The following is a 20728-nucleotide window of genomic DNA, read 5'->3' on the forward strand; positions in this document are numbered from 1 at the left end:
AGGCGCAGACGCGAAACGGCCGTTGCGCGATCAGTAGCACACGGCCGTGCTGAAACCGGCAGGAGCACTCGCGCACCGACCGCGATCACGGCAGCTCTGATCTCTCGTCGCTCCGCTTCGAACGCGCGCGCGTGCAGCATCCGCGCGGCAGGCCGATCACATTTAGAAGTTTTCCCCGAGTGCTCCGAGTGTAATCAGTATGCCTGGGAGGTTTCGACGAGGTCTGTTTTGGAATTGAAACCACTCGGTAAAACTCGGTTACTCTCGATACACTGACGGAATAATGTTTATGTAATTAACGAAATGTACACATTTAGTGTTGTAATCGTTGATCGATTACAATGATACACGAGACGCGATCGAAGCTCGTGAAGAAATTACTCGATGCTGGAGGAAACGTTAGTATTTCATTGAGAATGTCGGTGTTTGTGCTTTTAAGTAGATAACTTTTAAGTAGATATAAATACTCGATAGAGAATGCTTGATGTTGTAGAAAATAATCTATTGATAATCAATTATTATTTTTATTATAGTTTTATTATACTTTGATTATATTATTTTATATAATTATTGCTTTTATTATTTTCATCTTATCATCGTAGTGCTCTTATTTTAAAAATGGGACCAATTGCTTTGAAATTACTTTAAGATTACGTTTTGAGAATGTATATTTTAAAAATATATGTTATTATTCTCTTTTTTAATTAAAGAGAGAGAGAAAAATGTATAGAACTTCTGAATATTGTATAAAATTGATTTCTGATTACATAAAGTTTAATTGCACGAGTTGCATGATTAATATCAAACAATACTAATGTATTTAGGAAATTGTGATTTTGTTGTACTTGTTAAATTAATGGTGTGACTAAGAGTTCGATTGTTTCTCCTAAATATGTGCCATAATATTACATATGTATATATGTGAAATATGTTATATAGAAACGATTATTAATACAAAAGTTAATAATTTGTCCATTAATAATAAATTTTTCGATTAATTAGAAAATTTACTTTTAATACATTTTTGTTTTTGTACGAATATTACATTTATTATCAAAATATAAATAGTTTATTATTCAAAGAACAAATTTTCAAAGATCACTATTGTATGATTATGAAATGCGAAATGTACGCGATTTTATTTATCGTACAAGATTTATATTGATGACTTATTGCAATCCTATTGAAAGAATAAATTATATAAAATGAAAATTTAATCTTGTGATATAATAAACTTGCTTAAAATAATAATTAATTATTAAAATTATTTTATAAAATTATTTATTAAAAATAATTATAGAAATTATGGAAATATTGGAAGCAATTTTGTGCATATTGCAAGGTTTTTCAAAGTTAATTTATATATTTTGTGTCTAAATCATTCTCGTTATATATGATGTATGTCACTTCTAATGGTATTTGTGAAGTACAGTACGTGTAAGTAAATAAAATTCACTTTTATATTCAAGTCCAGGTACACGAGTTACACTATTAATGCTACAATACAATTTTTCCTATCAGAAAACGATCAAAATAATCGAAACAATTCAGTAAGAAAAATGGCATAAAAATGATATAATATGAATAATGGGATTGTATATAACAGTGCCCTTACGTACGAACTCTTTGATACCATTTCTTATGAACGGATATTCAAATGCTTGTTTATAATGCAACAATTGACTTTACTTCGGTAGAACACATAGTAATTGAGAGAAGCCATTTCTATGTGGAAGTACGCGCTCTCTTGTTTGCAAGTTACAAATGCTTCTTCCTAACTTTGGTTTCATAGCTTTCACTGTTCATATGTATGTAAGTTACATAAAGAATGAAAGAGCCTATTCTTCTGTTTGACGTCGATATCTCTTGACTATGCTATTTATAAAATATCGGTTCAAATAATTTTAAACAAGACAATAGAAAATTTCGAAAGAAAGATACAAGTATGTAAAAGATATCTGAATATTAGGACTTTTTTTAGATACAGATATTCTTAATACAATTGTGTAACTAATTATCAATTATTATTAATATTGAAGAAAGTTTCTTATTTTTAGAATTAGATTTTTATTTCTAAATCAAATGAATCAATAAAACTTCTATAAATAGAAAATATTGTATAACATAAATGGTATTGATATTTTACTTGTGTAACATTTTATTATATATATATATTTTATCTGAGTCACACATATTTTTTTTAGAAAGGAAATGAAACACATCTGTCGTTTGCCGTCTTCATCTTTTAATACTTTTGTTAGTACAATTGTAAATATTTACGCATCCTACAGCTGCGTTTAAACTTTAAAAGCAATCATCTTTCTCTTTCTATATTATAATTGTATATTAAAGTATCTTTTTCTTTCACTCTAGAATCTTAAGTTTTTTCTAAAGTTTTTAATTTAAAGCTTATAAGATGTTTTCTACACTTTGCGAAAGTAATATTTTAATTTTGTAAATATATAACATCTTATATATATATTTAAAATTCATAAAGGTAGTATATGTAATCAACCGAGTTTTGTAAAATATAAAATGATTTTAAAATATTATGACAATATTTTCATATAACGTAGAAAAATTCTTCTCTATGTACGAAATAATACACTTAACATTTCGTTCAAATTTGTCCTAATCTTCCCGAATTTGTTTTATTGAAATGCAGTATTCTCGGTGTAATTCAATGCAATCTTGCAATCAAATTTGGTAACCGCTACTCTCGTTCATGCTGTCAAGACAAGTTTGTCAAATCCACATGAACGTAAAATCGGATTTGCATCGGTTGGCGTAAGTAACTACGAAACTTTATTAAGCCGTTTATATTCGGTCTAGTGGCATTGAATAAATAAATTTTCCGCTTTGCGATTTTTTCTTCATTTTGTCTGTTGTACTTACAGCAATAATGCGCGCTTTTATATGCGCTACTTTTTTACAAAGCATGCCTTTACCTTTGAGAATATCTATGCGCGGACAAATAGGTCGGAAGTCGTTCATACAGAATTCAAAGATCATACGTTCCTTTTCCTAACTAGATTTTATCCAATTGATAATGTAATTGAAATCCGTCGCAAGCATTTACGATACGCCATACGATCATTCATCGAAATATGTATATATTTCCAAATAAAAAAAATGTATTGAGATGTATGATTTAACATAAAAATTTTTAGTAGTTTTTAGTGTGTTATAAAAGCAATATTACGTGGTATATTAGATGGATATTAGAATGAAGTATGGATATTAGAATTAAACAATTATGAGAAAACTGCAAAGTTTGGAAATTGACATTTTGAAATTAATAATTTAGTGATAATAATTCAAGAACTTTCATATATTAAATAATATTTTCGTAAGAGTTATATTTAAATTATCATTTATCTTCTATTTCTTGTAGCCCCTCTCTCTCTCTCTCTCTCTCGTTCTTTTCTCTCTCTCAAAGTTTCACTGAAAAATATTCAATATTCTTTAATATTTACTTTGTATTTTTATTTATTTCGTATAATATTCCCTTTACTTACTTTGTATTTTAAATAATTTTAAAAGTCTTTGTTGCATTTTTATATTACATCAAACACTGCAATGTTTTTAAAACACGCAACTATGTTTTTTCTTATTGATAAAACACCTTGGGAAAGCAAACATGATGGATGAATATAGGTGATATATGTCTCGACAAATGTGTATTCCGAACTAACAACACGAACATCAAGATCGAACGAAAATGTCGAAATGTGTACACGAGGAAGATTCATTCGCCTTGTATTTATTCAACAACCTGATGCTATCGGCGATAAGAAAATATTCTATCATCATAGAGGAAGTTTGCCTATCTGTAATGGAAAGCTTCTTTTCGCGCTTCTTTTCACCCGGATATTGTGAGGAAACTTTTTACGAGTTTTCATGAGTGTTCTAAATGTTAATGCGTTTTGTCCTCAAAATAAGAAATTTCTTTCTAGGAACTAATCGTTACTGCTGCATTCAAATTTAACCGAATGCTAACGATTTTTCGATATCCATTAGGCATTATTGTTATCCTACTTTTTCACAATCTAGATTATTTTTTCACGGACATTACAATTCTTGCAAATTGCGAGATTACGGATATAATATAACATACATTTGTAAATGGCTTTTTATCGTAGCTCCCTTTTAAGATCACCAAGAAGCAATTTAATCATTATACTGCTATCACATATATTATTATTCATATCCATTATATCTATTTATATCCATTATATCTAAATAATATTTATTTAACTCGGATCACATTTTTTCTTTCCCTTTCTTCGTTCGCTTTCTTGGCAAGAAAGAACAAATAGTAAATAAATACGATAATGCTTTACGATCTCGAAAAATTATTATGGTTTTATTGCGATTCGTTTATCTTGATGGATTGTGATAAGGAGGTTACTTCACAAGACATAGTATGTGAATGGCTCTGCACGCGGCAAGTAAAGTGACACGCGCTGACACCCACACGCGGCGTCGTACATGACACCTCGAAAAGCGACATGGTGTAGTGATGTGAGACGCATCATATTTCCCGCATATCCGATATCTCTCTGATGATGATAAATTCAATATCGTCACACTAAATTTGACATACTGATTGCAAATATTTGTGTACATATTTTTGCATATAAAACCTTTACAGATTTGGCTTGTTTTTCGCAAAAATATTTGACTGTTTTCTTAACTTGTGTTTGCATATGTACATATATAATATTTTCAACAACTTTTTTGTAAAAAAATTTTATTTTGATTTGTTTAAATCGAGCAGAGAATCTATTTAATATACATCTAAATAGTATGAATTTATATTACAATTTTGCATAAAATCATATTTTCTAAAAATTGTATGATCATTTGTGTCATTCTTTCCGAAGTTCAACGCAAATACAAAGTTTCTTCAAAATTCTATCAACGCGCAATCGATTATAGAGATGCATCGCAATTGCAAATGTTGAAATTCGCATCTGCAGTGAATCGCATTGTTTTTTATTGACCAATATTATCAATTAAAATAATCGTCCATTCAATTAAATCAAAGATTAATGAAACGCATTTCGATGATAATTGAATTAAAAACGAAGACCCATAATTTCGCATATATTCGACTGTAATACAGATACAGCGTACAGACATATTTGCGTGTCTGTTGCACAGAAGCTTCGATCTACAATTCGAGTGGCAGCAACGCATCAGCCGTCGTGTTTGCTGCGTCCGCATTGACTAATCAATGCTATTAATTGATGCTGATGCTGCGCACCTCCGCTCGGCAGCAATGTAGATCGCACATAGAATTCCGCCAAATTAATACAGTGTCATGAGAGTAAGTCCGTTATCTCGTTGATAGAGAGAAACGAGCGATTGTTCCTGTTCAATTAAGCACACTCCAAAATTTATTCATTTGAAAAAGTTCTCTCTCTCTCTCTCTCTCTCTCTCTGTTTATTATTATTCGATGAATTCAGTTTTAACATTTTATAAGGCAAGTCAAAAATATATATGTTGTCGCATATTATTTTTATGTTATGTTTAAAATAATTCACATTTTCAATGCAATCGTGTCTGTATGCAAAAATATGCATGTTTTTCCGTATCTATTTTTAAAATTAACATACAAAATCTCCATCTCGTTTATATCTCAATTTTAATTTTAAGAGCTTAACTAGACAAGAAAATCTCGTTATTAATTTTTAAGTACATTTTGCTGTAATAAAATTTTAAATCCGAGCTAGTAGCTTTTAATAACATATTTAATATGTATTAAAAATTAAAAATTTATAAAAAGTTTATTTAAATTTTACTTATATAACAAACTATTCACTTTTCTATATATTCAGTATTAACAGGCCAAAGTTTTGCTTCCTCAATTTGATGACACGTATCATTCATCGGATACGATCGAATTACCGCTCATTGTATGTACTCCATTGTTTCATCCGAAATCAATTAACATGCAACGAAGTGGTAATCACGAGGGACATACGTTTATTACAGAGATTAATCGTGCCGTTTATGTCATAAGCAAGATTCGCTATGGCGATACGTCACGAGCAAGTTGGTCGTATTGCCGTCCGAAGGATCATCAACGATCATCCGCAATTATTCCGCATGTTAGCGCAATCCCTTAATTAAGTCGCTCATATCAGCGGTGGACCGCTGCTAATTAACGCCATCGCCATCGTCCTTCTCGGGGAAAGAACTTCACGTCATCAACCGGATTTAACGAGAAACCATTTGGCGCACGTGAATATTTCTCTCTCTCTCTTTCTTTCTACCTCTCAAAAAGAAAGGATGATACTTGTTGTTCGATAAAAAAAATTGTGCGACGAGGCGTCGCGGCGCCGTGACAATGTGGAAATATGAGACTTTCTACGTCAGCTATCGGATCCCGGCGTCGTCTTCGTCGTTTTTGTCGATACCGTGTTCGCATCAATGCAGCTTACAACGGTCACCGATGTACAAGTCCAACGTCTATTGAAGAAAAATGGGTGCCAATCAATCGACCCGAAGTGATCCCACCCCCGGAGAAGAAGGTAAGATTATCTGGCTTATAAGAGAAATAACGCATTTTTATTTTTTTCTTGTGAGTCTTGAACACGTTACGTAATTGAAAATATTGCGAATTGATTGATTCTCGACGGTATTGGCTACGAGTTTGATATTTTATAAAGTATTGGAAAGAGAATAGGCCTCTTGATTTTCAGCAAAATCGATAAAAGACGAGATTGACTCATTATTCTTTTAATATCTTAGTAATTTCTCTCATGACTATTTTCTTTTTATTACGTATGTTATAAAGATCTAATAGGCTCTAATTGAATTCTTGTTATATAATAATCACTTTTTATACATGTTATGTGTAATTAATAGTAAGTTTTTTAATATTAAAAAAGGATCTAGTAATAAATCTCAAATCTAAAATAGTTTAGATCAAAAAAATACCGTAAAAAACTTAAAAGAGTTCAACAATTTAAAAATAAAAATTAGAAAAACAAACCAATTGTTTTTATAAATTATCTTTTGTAGATAAGATTTTAAAATTATTATCAAGACATTTACTTATTTTAATTACTGATATGATGTTATGGAAATGAATATATTAATTGAATGTATTATAATATATATATATATATATATATATATATATATATATATATATCGCTAAATTCAATATACATATAATCCACATAACTTGAATTCTCGCTTGAGTAGAATATGATGGATATGCATCGACAATCTTGCATAGTTTCATAAGGGGAATCATCTTATTCTATCGCTGTGTTCATATTTTGCTGTAATTTCTGCAAGGTTTCACAACGTCATATAGAACTTTTAGCCTCCGGTTCGGCTACAGAATAACAAATTGCTACGGGATTATTAATAAATTGTTTCTATCGGTTATATCGGCAATCTTATGACATTCAATTTAACTAAGAAAAATCAGTTTCATTATATATAATTGAATTTCTTTGGAAAAATTTGTTTTCGTTAATTCTTTCTGTGCACAAATTTTCTTTCATTTCTTGTAATATATTAGAAACGGATCTTAGCTATGCTTTGCGTAAAACTTTCACAAAGCTGAAACAACTTTAAAATATGATTATTTTCATTTTCTAATTGTAAATTATAAAAGACGTGTGTCATTTGTATAAAGAATTTGTATAAAGAATCAATTATTTTTTTCGCCCAAGTTATTATTGCGTCCGAAAAAGTTTTATCTTATAAGAATAAAAAGTTAGTTCTATCTTAGTTCTATCTTATAAGAATAAAAAAGAAATTACAAAATTACTATTACAAAGAAAATTGCGGCTAATCTTGTGATTTTTTTTATATTAATGACAAAGATAATTGGCCATTATTAATTTTGTCATTGCAAAAATATGATTCGTACGAGAGTTAAGTTTAGAGAAAATCAAGTTCAAGAAATTTCCGTCTTATTGATGCAACCGTTTATAGTTTGGCTATTTTGGATAGAATTAACTGCGAGCAATAAAATTACATTATATTACGATTGTAGATCTTCCAAGCGATCAAATGCCGCCATGAGAGATTCACAATTTACATCATAGAATATTTAAATGAGGTTTCAGATAAAAAAATCGGTAAAATCTTATATTTGTAAAAAGCTTGATTAATTAAAATACATTTATAAAAAAACCGCAGTTTGAGAAAAGCTTATCTCATTAATTCACGTTAGCGTTAAAGAGTTAATCTTGATTATCAAATTCAACATATGCAAAAACAAACATCGAATATAATTACCATCTATACGGTTCATTTTAATCGCACTTTATCAACGGAGAATCAATGTATTATTCATCTACCATTAAATATGTATATCATTTTGCCTAATAGAATCACGTTTCTGTTACAGTGAACTTCGATCATTTTCAAATTTTACGCGCTATTGGAAAAGGCAGCTTCGGCAAGGTGCGTCGTAAGTTATTTCGCGATTCAATTATGACAGAACGATAGATAAATATTGTTACAAGTCAAGTTATGCGTTTTGAGCAATATCTTGTTTGTGGATTCGACAAGCGCGTAATAGCTACATTGGCAGATTTCAAATTTTTCACTGCAGTTTCTGGGAAGTTGCCACAGCCAATTTCCGAATCAGTTTATTCGATGCTACTTTTATGTTTACATATGGATAACATACAGTTTCCGGTATGATTTTCCGAGAATTTTCTCTAATATATGTATGTATTGAACCATGTCGTAATTTATAGCATGCTCGATGGTTCTCGCTCAGGCGATTGAATAGATTTAATTTCAGGCGAACTGGATTTAATTTCATAAAAATAACTTAAAGGATTTTTATTTATATTAACATATAATATAATAATATTAATAATATCGCTTTTAAATCGTATCAATTGTACAATTATTATTAATCTTAATATATGACATGGTGCAGAAAATGCATAAATATATCACATGAAGAATGATACGACATATCGACATAAATGCGCCGGCTCATAACACAAATACAACATGAATTGCATTTATGTCGCTATAAAATCGTTACTCTTGGTCGTAAAAAGTGCGTTCGTCGACGCTTTTATATTTATGGGTTGCTTTGAAAATTTCAAAACTCATTTCTTTACTTTTATGGGAAGAGCAAATATGCGATATCCCCATTTTTCTTATAAAAACGGGAAAATGTTTATGACAAAATGCTAGTCATTTTACAGCTCGAAAAAATATTTTCAGTTTATGTATTCTAATTTTGTTTAGAAAAACTTATACAAAAAATAATAATAAAATATCTTTTTACGCAAATAAGACATTTTTTCGCTTATCTTTCGTTCCGAAGAAAGAAACAATCTATCCTTTTATATGATATTCTGTAAAAGAATTAAATATTTTATAATATCAAATTTTCGCTAATTTGAAAAATTTATATTGAAACAGTTTTAATGGAAAGAACATTTTTGCACGTGAAACTCAATTTCGATACAATTTCTGTTAACAGGTCTGTATCGTGCAAAAACGTGATACTAGTGGCCATATGTACGCTATGAAGTACGTACATAAAAACGAATGCGCAGAACGGGGTGCCCTAAAGAACGTAGCAAGGGAAGTCGAGATCCTGTCGAAGCTGGAACATCCTTGTCTAGTAAATTTATGGTTCAGCTTCCAAGGTAAAAAAAAATCGTTTTTGAAAACATTAGTCATTCAAATTAACATCCTAAATTTCATGAGAAATTAATATAAAATACACATAAATGTGCCTGAAAATCTTATAAAAAAATTAATTTTTTATAAATGTTTTTTTAACTCTAGCATTTATGAAAAATTTAGCATTAACATACATTCATTCTAGCATTAACATACTTACAATGTTATGTAATTGTAAGTATTTATAAAACAAACAGAAATATTTTTCGGCAAATTTTAAATTGACTTTTATCGAACATTATAATTTCTCTTACCAATGTTCCCTTTTTCTCTGGAATTTAATATTCTTATAATTATATACAAATTAAAATTTTGTTGAAATTCATTCGAGTTTTCGTCACATGTACAAGCTCTATCTTTAAAAGCTTATTTTTTTCCATTATTGGATAGATATGATCATATTCAATACTATTCCTTTTTTAATTTTATTCTTCGATATTATAATTCCTATCAATCTGCTTGCACGTTAATCTTGGCAATAAACTTTTTAAAGAAAAGAATAAATACTATAGAAATACAAAATGTATTATAATCATTATCACAATAAATCATGAATATATTTTTTCGGATTTTAATCAGTCGATAAACGTGCATTAAATGATTACGCTTATCTCGCAAAAACACAAAGTTGTATTGAAAGAAACCAAACTCCTTGTCGACGATATGAACGCAAATATTTATGCAAACACAAATAATGCAGAACTTGCAATTACTACGAAAAGAATTTAATGAAAACGCGTACTGTTTCAACTACAGAATAAAATATTAAATATTTTAGACAAAGCAAAATCGCGATTTATAAAAAACGATACACAATATACACTGATACACAATATTAAATTCTTTTGTTTTGAATATTTGTTGAATAAATGTTAAATATTTTGTCACAATAATTCAAGCAGAAAAGTGCAACGGAAAATATTATCAGAATTCGTTATAAATAACGATTCTATTAATTAAACAAATAGCAGCTATCACAACAATTCAAAAATGTCAAGAGGAAGTATTTGTTTTTCTTTTTTAATTTTTTGGATATTAATTATCTCTTGACATTGCTTGACAATAATTATTTTATTTCCTAATAACTATCATGAAGCATAAGTTATAGGAGCTACATGATTTATTAAGGTCTTTAATATATATAAATGTTAATATAGATATATGGACATATGACAATTAGCAGATTACAATCTATAGTAAATTTATAGTAAATCTATAGTAAATAAAATTTTCTGCTATTTTCTCACGCGCAAATATTATAAATTATTTACTATTTAACAAGAATTAATTTGTGTCAGCTATCGATTAATAACATTATACATAAACGAATAGAATTAATTATTTAATTCGTATTTGTATGTTTATCGTCGTTTAAATATTTGTAGTAAATATCGTATATCGTATGTGGAATTTTACAGCGCATTTATTTATGAAAAGATAGTTGATATGGCATGAACTAATATGTATTCGATCAGTTGATTTGTATTGAATCAATATTGATCAACCACTCAATAATCTTTTATAATCGCTTATTTCGCTTTCATGTCTCGAGTATCTATTGCAAATAGTTGACACCTGACATGCAAAAAATGATTATCAATACCATATGTGTACAAGAAAGAAAGAGAAAAGAGAGAGAGAGAAAATTACATCTAGATGTTACATTGTCATGTTATAGATGAGGAGGATCTCTTTATGGTATCGGATTTACTATTGGGCGGCGATCTGAGATACCATATCCAGCAGGAGATTGTGTTCAGCGAGGAGAGCGTCGTGCTGTTCGTGGCCGAAATAGCATTGGCGCTCGATTATCTGCAGAATCACAAGATTATCCATCGGGACATTAAACCGGACAATATACTGCTGGATGAAGACGGTGAGTCCACGTTTGATGATAATCATGAATCGTGATCTCATGAACTCTTACCTTTCGCGTGCTAGTCGCCCACGCCACATAAAGTAATATAGATAAGGTTATAGATAATTAATCTTGTCCCGAGGAAGTTTATTTCCAAGCACGATTTCTTCAAAACTTCCCTTTTTCTTATGCACTTCGAAAAACAAAGAACTAAGAAAGTCGTAATGCGTAAAATCATTATATATACAATATATATATACTCGTATATATATTTACAATGCATTAACTTAATATAGTCAAATATTTTCTCACTTGTGTAAATTTATATTAATTTAACTAGTAATTTAATCTAATCTATATAAATTGTTTAATTGTTTAATATATTAACACTTTACTTCTGTATTATCATTTGTAGTTATGTAATTAGAGATTATATTTCAGGAATTAAAATTTAATTATTGAAATTAATTATGATTTAATTATAGTATATCTTAAATCAATATATTATAAATTCTATTAAATTAAACTTGAATATACATAACTTCTTACATAATTTTTAGTGATAAAAATAGTGGAAATGTGAAAGAATTAAGAAAACGGCATATTTTTCTCGATAAACAATTCAATTGATATTCTCATTCTATTTCGATTGATAATTGCAGTTATCTGAGTCTGAGTTCCCATTTACCACAGAGATGAGAATCGACTATACATTTAGCGATAAACGTGAATACAGTACATAAAGCTTTAAATCCGATCATGTTAGTCCTGCGCATGTCTGTGTGCGTGCTAATCGAACGAAAGAACAGGAATAAAGTTATCGATATATAAACGGTTTTCCTAGAAAGAAAATTAAAAAAGTTTCTGTAAACATATATCGCGAATGAAATATAAAATGCATTAAAATTGAAGACGGAATTTCTAAAATATTATTATGTAAAATTTAAAAATATTATTTATATTATTATTACTTAACATATCACATTAAAGATATTAAGATAAGAAACGTACTTTCTTTTTTTAATACGCGATATTTTTATAATATATTATATAATATTCAATTAGTACTTTCTATCTAATCTTCTATCTAATATCTGAATAGCTTCCAAAAAATCATTTAGAATCATTCAAACATAAGTTTTTTCGCAATCAGTGATTTTTCTTGAGCCATTCTGTAGATTTAACGAGTTTGCAGCATAAATCGAAACGTCTGGTATTTAAGTCACAATCAAGCTTCCGCACAGAATACCATCATACTTTCGTTTGCATATCAAACGCTGATTCCGTCGTTTCGATATCGGCGCCATCGTGGACAAGCGCATTAATCGTCTGTGATTTAGTTATTCGGAATTGCGAATGCAAGATAGAAACACCGAATTATCGTTTAACAAGTAAATTTCACACAACGTATGAGATTGTTAACTATATGTATTCGCGAATTTGCGAGAGCTGCTGCTAGAAACTATCAGCGGATTTTAGTGGAATTAACTCTTTGTGTATTTACGCTATTCATCCGCATCCCTTTTGCTTCGAATCCCATAGAATTAATATATTCTATTGAATATGGATTTAGCAAATTATGGAAACACAAGGAATCATGATGTATGTAATGCAGAAATTATCTACAAGAAATATAATTAAAGTCTTTACCTAAATTTCAAGCATAATTTAATATATTATGGATAAAGATTTTTTAATTGCAAAATGTGGGGAATTTTAATTGTAAATATAAAATAATACTTTTTAAAAGTATAGCCAAAAAAACTAACATCTAGAAGCAGTCAATCAATTCATAGCGTAAATGTATAATTTGACTTTCGATAATATCCTTTATTAGAAATTATTTTTCAAGATATGAAGATTTATATTATATTATAGACTTTTCAAGATTTTAATGAGGCCTTTATTAGCTAAGTCAATATTTCATAGAATAATCAAGCAGGAAAAAAGATCTATTATTATATATTTATATCATAATTCTCTCTCTCTCTCTCTTTTCCTTTAATATTTTTGTCATATTTCCGATATTTTGCCTATTTCTCCGAAAGCTTCGAAGCAAAACGTAGCGTCTCCTTTTTGCTTATCAATGCAGAGGATGTTGTTTCTTATTTTCCATTCTCGATTCTAGAAATTATTGGTGGTGCTTTTTCCGCTTTACTTCCTTGACAATAAATTGATTTATTGTCGAAATATTAAAGATTGTAACATATAAATTTTGCCGGAGGAAAAGTTGGATAAATCTTGAGAGTGCGTTTCTAAATAATGCATATGCATATCTGGTTTTCGAGATTTTCGACTTCTGGATTTGCATAAAATATGACTACATTTATCAGCCGAACAAAATTGAAGAATAATGCAAGCACCAAACAAACAGAACAAATAATAAAACGGATTATTGTGGATAATCGTTTTTGTACAAATTGGACGTTTTCCAGATTTATGAAAAATCTATCAACATAAATATTAACAAATAATATTTAATTGCATTTTCGTGACGTTGATTTATTGTTTTTTTTATGCGACGATGCCGAATAAAAAAATGCGAGTGCAAGTGCCTTTAACGAAAATGCAAGTGCCTTTAACGTCAATGAAAAAAGGAAAGAGATAAAGATAACTATGAGAATGGCAAAATGAAAATTGAAATGATTTTGCGTGTTCATGTCGAAGACGACGCTCCTGTCGAAGGTCGGCTTTAATAGAAAGATAGACACGGACGAGGGTATTTCATAGGGAGCGTCTCGAGGATGCGGAAAGCGGGTACGTACATTTACAATCTTGAGGGAAATGGGGTAAGCGAGAGAGGGAGGGAAGGAGGCTATCCTAATTTCCTCTTGCACCTGGCCGACGGCTGTTTGAATCCCGAGATTGCCTCTGCATCATTTAAAATTACGCACCGGCATCCTGCTATCATTTCGCTTTCATGTCCCATCTAGCGTGATATAAGATCCATTCTGACGAGATATTGTAGGAAAGTTGACAAAACTAGATGTTCCTTTATAAATTTAAATTGTGTATATACGAGTATATATATATATATACTATTGTCGAGCGGTTGTCATGCATTTTAGTGCGTTGGAATAAGTCTTAATATCGTCTTATCCTATAAGAAGAGAAATTGATTTCGAAAATTGATCAAAAATTTTTGTACAAATTAAAGTTATTTATTTTTTTTTTAAATAAATATCCCAAAAAGCCACCGATGAAATAATTTATTATGTAACTCAGAAAAAAATTCATTTTTTCTATAGTTCTTGAATAATCCTGTAATCATTCTTTTTTTGTAAGCCTTAATATTTAAAAATATCTTATTGTTTTATATATTTTTCAATTGTAATTATTTAAGGCAAAAATTATATTAATAATAATTTTTAACAATAATTGAATATTAATTATTTTTTTATTTTTAACAATAATTGAATATTAATTATTTCTTTAATACATAAAAAATTTATTCTTCTATTATCATGATAACAATAAAAATATCGTTATTTTTGATAAGACTAAAAAATTAATAAAACGAAATAATTTAATATAGTATGATAAAGAATAAAATAGTTAACAATTTCATAGGGCTGGCTAGATCGATCTTTAGTCTAATAACTTGTGTGGAAGGAACTTATGCGGAGGAACTTCCGGAGAAAACGCTTAAAACTACTTTCATTAAAGTCCAAAGCGTGACTACAATAGAAAACGGTGTAAAATTGCGATACAACTATTTCTCTCTTCCAGTAATATTACATTCCAGATCCGCATTGTAGTTGTTGGAATTTCCCTTAATTTTATCTACAATCAAGATTGTGCGAAAATAATTTAACAGACTGAAGCCATCAAATATATTTCGTGAGTAAAAATTAAACATCTCAAAGAAATGCCTAATCTATTTTTAAAAGTCTACAAAGCATAAAATTCCATCAAATATAATGAAAGATGTCTCCCACATTATTCATGGGACTGTTGTACGTGTGCATATATATTATGATAAATAATATAAAAATAAGAACTTATACTTGAGATTGTTTCTCTTTTATTTTTACAAAGTAATTTTATTTCTGCTGTCGATACCTAAATCTGATTCTAATGACCTAATAATTTTCGATTACGTCCATTCGTTAGGAAATTATTGTCGTGAAGAACTGTTTTTAAAAGCGACTCTGAAATGGATATTTAATCTCCTAGAGAGAGTATATATTAATATAATTATTAATTCAAATGAGAGTAATTCCTCTTTTATAAATTGATAGTATATCAAATATATTTTCTAGAATAAAAATCCCATTTGCTTCTTTATAAATCAAATTGCAAAATTCAAGCAAAATCCAGACATATCTATTCTTTTATGAATTCTTTTATCGGATTTAGAACAATAATTAAGTAATAAAAAACTCTTTCGATAGAAACAAACATCTGGGCGTGTTTCCGTATCGAGGTCATCAATTTTTATTTTGCTACAAAAAGCGGGAAACTATATTTCTCTTGATATGCGCAAACTATTCACATGCCTAAAACACAAAACTTGACTACAATAGAGGAATTGTGTGATATTGTGTCAATGTAATGTCGATGTAACTCGGTGTATGTTGGCGTTGATTCTCTTTAGTTTACATCACAGCTCAATCCACATTGCGGTCGCTGCGATGTTTAGAAAATGGCAACGGATAAATATTGCGAGAGTAGCATGGTACACGCGAAAGAGCCCGACCATGTCGCGTCGGAAAACCAATATCGCGTTTCTCTCTGCGTGTATGGTATATATATATATATATGTGTGTATGTATATATGTGTATATATACCCGTCTCTTAATAGTCCTCTGATGACCCATAGGTACAACTGTGTAATATAGTTAAGGTTCATTAGGCGTTTATCCTACAAGAGACGTCTAAAGATCGCAAATGCATTATTATTCGCACACGTGGTATTAATTTCCATTATTATCTGTATCTTTTTATAATCCCCCTAGCGAAGGTTAAACCTTAGAAAATATACTTTGCACAAGTGCTGCTTCTCTATAATTTTAAAAAAATACAATAAACATCTCAGATTGCAATAAACGTATGCAATGTTCAAAAGTTAAATTTTATAAATACTTAATCTTAATATATACGTGCGTTAATTCTGCACTGCATAAAAAATTGCAATTATTTAATAGACATTATATTAGAATATTATATATATATATATATATGTGTCTTTTTGTTATATGCTACTTATATGTAATAAAGAGATTTGTATCATGAATTTAATTACACATATAAAAATTACAATATAATACTAATTAGCATGGTCATTAAGCATAATTGCTATTCTAGAAAAAGTACATAATACATTTGTTTAATCATTAACTTAGTGATTACTTATTGTTTAGATGGGGTGCAATGTACAAAACTTATTTGTTGTTTAGGTCACGCCCATGTAACAGATTTTAACATCGCAACTGTACTTGAAGACGGACAACTGGCGACTTCGATGTCCGGAACAAAGCCGTATATTGGTATATATGAAAGAATGATCTTATATATCTGAGTTTCTTTTCCTTTCTCTTTCTCCTTTAAAGTATTTTAATTATTTAAATCGTATTATTTTTTCTCTTTCTATATATTTAATAAAAATTCGTATCAAACTTATATAGTTTATTATCATATAATCGACATATATATATAATCGATTTTCTACATATATATATATATATATATATATATATATATTATAGATTTTCTAATGTATTCCTACATTATTCTTGTAAAAATAATTTGTACTCGTTAATGACAGTACAAAATTTTATTTTATAAATTAAAGAAGAAGAAACACAAAAAGAAGTCACAGAAAAGAAGCTTCTGTGTAATTAATTTTGCATATAAGTATAACTTTATCGCAATAAAATATTATATAATGATATAATGAGTGATGAAAAAATCAAAGAACGCGCGATAACTAATTAATCTTAATTTATTATTATGCATTAGTTGAAACGCGATCAACACATTTTCTGCGTTTCTTGTTTTTAATGCGGATTTGCATCAGCCCCGGAAATTTACATGTGCTCATGTGAGGAATATGGTGTCCTCGGCTATGGGTTCGCTGTGGATTGGTGGAGTCTGGGAATCCTCGCTTGGGAGACTCTAGCTATGGAAAGACCGTATCCACTTCATTCCACAACGTCTAACAGGGAAGCTTTGAGAATCTTGCAGGTAAGAGAATCGCGCAAACTTGGAGCAAAGAAAAAAATATTTGAATTGCAAAGAAGAAATGAGAAATATATTAAAAGAGAAATAAATGGATATTTGCGCACAATAAAATAAAAAAATAATAAGAACAAATATTTCAAACGAAAACTATATATGTTACGTGATTCTTATATTCCTATCGTTACATTTTTGAAGCTATGCAAGATATTCGAACTCTATTGCATTTCTGGAATAACATGTGGACATTAATTAAGGACGCGTCACGTCCTGGCTATCCTGTTAATTAGGAGGACTTATCATGAATATGGTATTGACACATGCCGTGGCATATTACAGTGCTTGTTAGCTTTAGCGAAGACGTCCTTGACGTTTGCTCGCGTAATATCAATTTATGATATTACGTGAGCAAACATCAAGGCCGTCTTTGGTATCTCTTACTTCAACTTTTCCTTCCTCAAAAATCGATTCCATTTATCCCATCCATGTTTAGGCAACCGATGCGCGCGACAAATTCACGCTAGACAAATATCCTGTTTTTTCAGGAAGAAAGGCCGACACCTTCGCATTGGAACCCATCGACATGCGATCTCCTGGACTGTTTATTAACTCTAGCCCCGAACGCCCGAGTGTCGAGCTTAAAGGAACTGAAGCGGACGAGCGTAATGAGAGAGTTGGATTTTGACAGAGTGCTGAATAAACAGATAAAACCGCTCTTCACCCCGCCAAAGGATCATTTAAATTGCGATCCCACTTTCGAGCTCGAGGAAATGATAATCGAGACGAAGCCCTTGCACAAGAAAAAAAAACGTCTGGCTAAACAAAGGTCAGTTGCCTTCGTGCGAATATTTTCTTAAAAGAAAATTCAAAAAATTTTTACATAATACAGGATCATATGTATTGAATAAAATTACCGTCTCGTCGTTGATTACGATAAGATTCAACTATTAGCAATTCTATTATCACAGAACATTAATACGAAATTCATGTATCCCTCTCCGCATATCTCTGAGATAATTAATATGTCTATTATCAAAGCAATGTACCTCGACATCCCGTTACAGATCGTTAAGGGTCGAGTACTCGGTAGAGGATGCTAGCGGTTTCATCGAGGGCGCTGGATCAAGCTTAGATTCGCGAAGATTAGCTTACATCCCGGAATATCGGGTTTATAATCGCGAACGCGAGATTGAGAGATTAGAGAGAGAAAAGAAGGAGAGACAATGGGAAGAGGAACTGAACACTGCCATGAAAGGTGCCGAAGAAAGACTCAAGTATGTTTGAATAAATCTCGAAATAATTGCGATATCGATGATTCGTTTCCATCGATATTTTTTATCTTTTTCGTCGAAACATTGGTTAATATTGGACAAATATTTATTTTATTTTGGTGAAAAATTAGAAAAATTTCTAATATTCTCTTGACGTTTCGTGTGATTATCTTCCACGGTTTTCTTCGTAATCTCGTGGTAATTCCCGGTAAATTCTGAACGTCACCCTGTACATTAATCCTCGAGTGACGTCTTTTTTAGCGTTTGCGCGATACCTGTGTCGCGAAACCCTTGATTACAGAACAAAGCAGCAACATCTGCCAGCCCAGCGAACCGGAAATCGACTGAGCGTCTTGACGACGAACGTCAAAGCACGTATAAGCGCCTCACCGAGGCAAGGACGCCGAGGGAGCGCCACGACGTCCTCGGACATCGACTTCATCGACGCAAGTCCGGAGCCTAGTACATCTTAGATAACACTGAGAATTCTGTACCTATCTTCTGTAGCCTACCAATGACCAGTAGTCTCTTTTAACTTTGCGCGAATATATATTAATATTTAAGAGACACTAATATTTATCTAGTTTAATAACTTGCTATAAAAGTATTATTTAATTATTTCTTACTCTATGAAACACATATATACGTTAAGAGATTAAGAAATAACAAAATTTGCTAAGTGATTATTTTATTTAATATGTATCAAAAGATTCCATTTTATAAGTGAAAGAAAAATTTTTATACTCTGCCTGAAAAGATATACTTATGACTATATAATATATATATATTCCTCTTATTTTTCTATCTATTGATCGAATATAAGATAATTTATTGCCCTTTATTACACTTTCTATATTAGAGCTTCTTTTACAAGCGCAGTGTTTTTACTTTAAAATAATATTTTTATAATTTTTTATGGAAGATTTAAATATCGATGCCACAGTTGTGTTTCGATTATCTCGAAAAATTTCGAAAACATCTATCTATCTATCTATATATATATATATATATATATATATATATATATATATATATACAATTTTAAGATTGTTATCCTTTTGGTATCATTAATTCTGATTATTTACGAATTTGAAAAGTTTAATTTAAATTGGTAGAAATTTATAGAGACAGATCAATAATGACTGTAAGTCCGCTTATGTTAAGTGGTTTCACGAAATCCTGAAGAAATATAGATAATACCCGGAAATCGCACATCGCGCAAGTTCTATCAGACCTTACCACTGCGACCTTACCACTTAATCATTATAGGAAAATTGTACATTTATAAAATTAAATAGAGGTCTAATCATCTGTACAGTTTCACGGATTTCGACCAATAGCAGTGCAAATTTATTCTTTAAAGTAATAATCAATACATCATTTTTATTTGAGTAGCAGCAAATTTTTTTATTATTCTCTCTCTCTGTTCTAAAAAGATAATTGAGATTTTTACAAAATTAAAATTAGACATTCTCGATGAATAATACGAGTTATAATCTTTTCAGTATAAATCTGATGCCGCGAACATCTATACTAAAGTTTTTTGAAAAAAAGATATTTTCATCTCGCTTTCTCTCTCAAAGTCAATACGTAGTGATAAATCGCACTTTCATTATGTAGAGAGAATATGCAAAGCTCTACAGTGTTAAATAGAATCACAACGATAAACATTTCAGATTATATAAGATGGAAAAATTATAAATAATATAAAGATATTCCAAAATTATAAA

The 20728-nt window shown here is 30.0% G+C and overlaps 2 protein-coding genes across 4 annotated transcripts in view; one reads left to right on the forward strand and one right to left on the reverse strand.

Annotated features, from left to right (window-relative positions):
• Window positions 1–20728, reverse strand: part of LOC105258108 (protein Star) — a 38675-nt gene that overhangs the window by 13715 nt on the left and 4232 nt on the right. The window lies entirely within an intron of this gene.
• Window positions 23–19614, forward strand: LOC105258110 (serine/threonine-protein kinase 32A). Of its 3 annotated transcripts, XM_020029642.2 has the most exons (11): window positions 29–398; window positions 5845–5922; window positions 6002–6540; window positions 8382–8437; window positions 9483–9651; window positions 11367–11564; window positions 16947–17036; window positions 17567–17733; window positions 18273–18553; window positions 18792–19001; window positions 19300–19471. In XM_020029642.2, the coding sequence occupies exons 3-11, from the start codon at window positions 6492–6494 to the stop codon at window positions 19469–19471; spliced, it is 1392 nt and encodes a 463-aa protein (XP_019885201.1). In that variant the 5' UTR covers window positions 29–398; window positions 5845–5922; window positions 6002–6491. The 3 variants fall into 3 exon arrangements, with proteins under 3 accessions (XP_011267488.2, XP_019885201.1, XP_019885200.1); XM_011269186.3 differs by lacking the exon at window positions 5845–5922 and having other exon boundaries at window positions 23–398; window positions 19260–19454; XM_020029641.2 differs by lacking the exon at window positions 5845–5922 and having other exon boundaries at window positions 30–398; window positions 19300–19614.

The sequence above is a fragment of the Camponotus floridanus genome, unplaced genomic scaffold (genome assembly GCF_003227725.1).
Source record: "Camponotus floridanus strain SB8 unplaced genomic scaffold, Cflo_v7.5 scaffold88, whole genome shotgun sequence".
NCBI lineage: Eukaryota > Metazoa > Arthropoda > Insecta > Hymenoptera > Formicidae > Camponotus > Camponotus floridanus.